This window comes from Cavia porcellus, unplaced genomic scaffold (genome assembly GCF_034190915.1).
Source record: "Cavia porcellus strain 051 isolate PalLab524CR breed Dunkin Hartley unplaced genomic scaffold, mCavPor4.1 scaffold_3, whole genome shotgun sequence".
In the NCBI taxonomy this organism is placed as follows: Eukaryota; Metazoa; Chordata; class Mammalia; order Rodentia; family Caviidae; genus Cavia; species Cavia porcellus.
Genome location: NW_026947486.1, coordinates 120,840,722 through 120,844,384, shown reverse-complemented (window position 1 = coordinate 120,844,384; position 3,663 = coordinate 120,840,722). Strand labels below are relative to the sequence as shown.

General features: G+C 55.7%; 1 protein-coding gene across 1 annotated transcript; it reads left to right on the top strand.

Moving 5' to 3' along the window:
* The first annotated feature begins 348 nt into the window (after positions 1 to 348).
* Positions 349 to 2,489, top strand: LOC100725514 (probable E3 ubiquitin-protein ligase DTX2). The gene is given in 2 exon segments (XM_063246624.1): positions 349 to 866; positions 869 to 2,489. Coding segments are annotated over 2 exon segments (1,716 nt in total). The 5' UTR covers positions 349 to 403; the 3' UTR covers positions 2,122 to 2,489.
* Positions 2,490 to 3,663: the final 1,174 nt, after the last annotated feature.

Below are 3,663 nucleotides of genomic sequence, written 5' to 3'. Positions count from 1 at the left end.
ACCTGGATGCTGAAGAAATAACGACACCTATGGGCAGCAAGTGACACAGGAAATGGGTAAGTTAGCTCCATAACTTACATTGAAACCCGTTCTTCCTACTTCAGGACCAAAGGGAAAAAGGGTGAAGCGCATTCTCAGGTCCCAGTGAAACTTAGGCAAAGAGTGGAGCAGAAAGAAAGGAAAGCAAGGGTTTGGTGAGAGCGGGAGCTTGGGGAGGGGGACCTCTGGGAGTTAGGGTCCCACAGGACGTGGGGCGTCAGGGATATTGTCACCACGCGCTCCCTTGCGAGGGTGTGGGCTCTGCTCGCATCTGCGTCCAGGTCTACAGGAGGCATCGGGCGATGAACCCTAGGCCGAGTGTGGTGTGAAGGCATCTGGGAAAGCGGAAGGAGTCCTGGGGAAGATGGCCATGGCTCCAGGCCCTTCCCTGGCTCAGGTGTACCCCAGCCCTGTGGTAGTGGCTGTGTTGGAATGGCAGGATGGGCTGGGTACCTGGCATCCCTACAGTGCCACTGTGTGCAGCTACATTGAGCAGCAGTTTGTCCAGCAGAAGGGTCAGCGCTTTGGGGTGGGCAGCCTGGCACACAGCATCCCCTTAGGCCAGGCTGACCCCTCACTGGCCCCGTACATCATCGACCTCCCCAGCTGGACCCAGTTCCGCCAGGATACCGGCACCATGCGGGCTGTGCGTAAACACCTGTTCTCCCAGCATTCGGCCCCAGGCCAGGGTATCATCTGGGAGTGGCTGGGCGATGATGGCTCCTGGACGGCCTACGAAGCCAATGTCTGTGATTATCTGGAGCAGCACATGGCCAGGGGCATCCAGCTTGTGGACTTGGCTCCCCTGGGGTACAACTACACCGTCAACATGCCACCCACACGCAAACCAACAAAACTTCCAGTTTCTGCCGGAGTGTGCGGCGCCAAGTAGGCCCAAATTATCCAGTGACCACCGTCATTGCTCCACCAGGCCACACAGGAGTCGCCTGCTCTTGCCAACAGTGCCTGCATGGCAGTGGAACTGGCCCTGTGTCAGGCCGCTACCGCCATTCCATGACCAACCTCCCTGCATAGCCCACACCCCAGGCCTCCCACAGGACCACCGTTGTCTTTGGGGCCCACCAGGGCTTCGCCCCATACAACAAACCTTCACTCTCTGGGGCCAGATCTGCACCGAGGCTCAACACCACCAACCCCTGGGCTGGGGCCCCTCCGGCCCTGGGGAACCAGCCCCTCTTCCACTCCAGCCTGTCCCATGTGGGACCACAACTCCTGCCCCCTGGACCGTCCACTTCCAGCGGAGCCAGTGCCTCCCTCCCCAGCGGTCCCTCCAGCAGCCTTGGAAGTGTCCCCACCACTGTGCCCGTGCAGATGCCAAAGCCTAGCAGGGTCCAGCAAGCACTTGCAGGGGGCCCTCCAAAACCAGAGCCAGAACAGGTGATCAGAAACTACACCGAGGAGCTGAAGACCCCTCTGGATGAGGACTGCATGATCTGTATGAAGAAGCTGTCTGTGGTTTCCGGGTACAGTGACATGACTGACAGCAAGACCCTTGGGCCTATGGCCGTGGGCCGCCTCACCAAGTGCAGCCATGCCTTTCACCTGCTGTGCCTGCTGGCCATGTACTGCAACGGGAACAAGGATGGCAGTCTGCAGTGTCCCTCCTGCAAAACCATCTACGGGGAGAAGACTGGCAGCCAGCCCCAGGGGAAGATGGAGGTGTTCAGGTTCCAGGTGTCACTCTCCGGCCACAAGGACTGCGGGACAATACTCATAGTTTACAGCATTGCCCACGGCATCCAGGGCCCTGAACACCCCAACCCTGGGAAGCCATTTACCGCCAGAGGGTTCCCCCGCCAGTGCTACCTCCCAGACAATGCCCAGGGCCGAAAGGTCCTGGAGCTCCTGAAGGTGGCCTGGAAGAGGCGACTCATCTTCACAATCGGGACGTCCAACACCACAGGCGAGACAGACACCGTAGTGTGGAACGAGATTCACCACAAAACGGAGATGGACCGCAACGTGACTGGCCACGGCTAACCTGACCCCAACTACCTGCAGAATGTGCTGGCTGAGCTGGCCACACAGAGAGTGACCGAGGACTGCCTGGAGCAGCAGTGACCCACAGTGCCACTCGGTGTGCCTTTGCTGGCCACCCTGGCCCCTAGGCTGCCCTGAGAGGCTGGAACACAAGTCGAGGGCAGCTCTCAAAGCCAGCTGTGCCCACCTCTCCTGCTCCCCTCAGGCAGGGATCTGCATGGGAGCTGGGCAGCCCTGGGAGGAGGACTTGGGGGGCTTACGATGCAGCTACCTCATCAGGGATGGCCGTGTCCTCGAGGCTGCTCTGGGCCCCAGCACCAGGCCTGGCAGGAGAGGAGCTGGTCCTCCTCAGCCAGGCAGGCACAGGTCCTGGGTCCGCTTCTTATACCTCACATTTTATTTGCAATAAAGGCGCGATAGCCAAAAAAAAAAAAAAAAAAAAAAGGAAAGCAAGAATCAAATGTGTAAGCAAATGACCCTGTGTCCTGCACAGCTCTAGAGGCTATAAGGAAGCGACCCTAGTGCTTCCCAACAGCTCGTTTCATTCAATAGTTCGCCTCCCCAGTGCTTCCTGGAAAGAAACGAAATGGTACAATATCATTCCTGATTACCCCTGACATGCACTGATGGGGAATATTTGCACTTTCATTTCAGAAGCTAAGAACACCGGAAAAGAGAGGGGAGCAGTTTAACTTAAACTTCACGAGAAAGCAGCAAGCTCTGCGAGATCAGCTTCAGTTTACTCAGTGGTAGCTACAACAGCTGCAGCATTGGAGCAGAGCTTCTAGGGCAAGATCCCCCTGGCAGGGCTGAGTTACCTGCTCCTCTCACAGCGCCCCTCCCGGTTTCCCAGGCAAATGCATTTCACATTACTCTGGGAGCCTGCCTAAAGACTAGGACTGCACAATTCTGGCTCAGTGAGGTGTGCAGAGCAAAGAAACAGTTCGGTGGCCGGCGAGAAGCACACTCCAACACTACAGGCTCCTTATTTGCACATCTTAAGATGTCTCAGGAAGAATCGGGATGAGAAATGCCTCTTCTGCCCCCACCCACCATCACGGCATCTGCGAACACTGCCGGGGCTTCCCCCACTTTCCTCTTGCTCTCCCATCTAGAACTGTAAAGGTTGGCGACTCAAGGTTCCTTCACCTTGTGCAAGATTCTTCCCTCCTTGTGGGGAAAGCAAATGTATGAAAAGTGAAACCGCATTCTATCCCAGGCCTAATCTCCTTAGACTGGGTAAATTCCGTTGACATCATGGCGGATGGTGGACAGTCTTTCTTGCTTCACTTCTGTCTTTCTCTGTTTCTTGTCTTATTTTTTTTCTGTCCCCACAGACATACACATACACAAGGTTGCTCTGCCACATTCCAGTCTGCCTTGATGTGCTGCCTTGCGCTAGGCCCTAAAGCAATGGGACCCACTGACAATGGACCGAAATCTCTGAAACCCTGAGCTTAAATAAGTTTTCTTCTTCTCAAGTTTATTATCTCGGACATTTTGTGGCAGTAATGAAAATCTGCCTGAAAAAGTAAGCATCTCTCCAAGCAACACACATTGCCTATTAACTGCCTGTTTACATCATGTTTGGATATAGCCTGTTGACCGAAACAAGGCACGGTC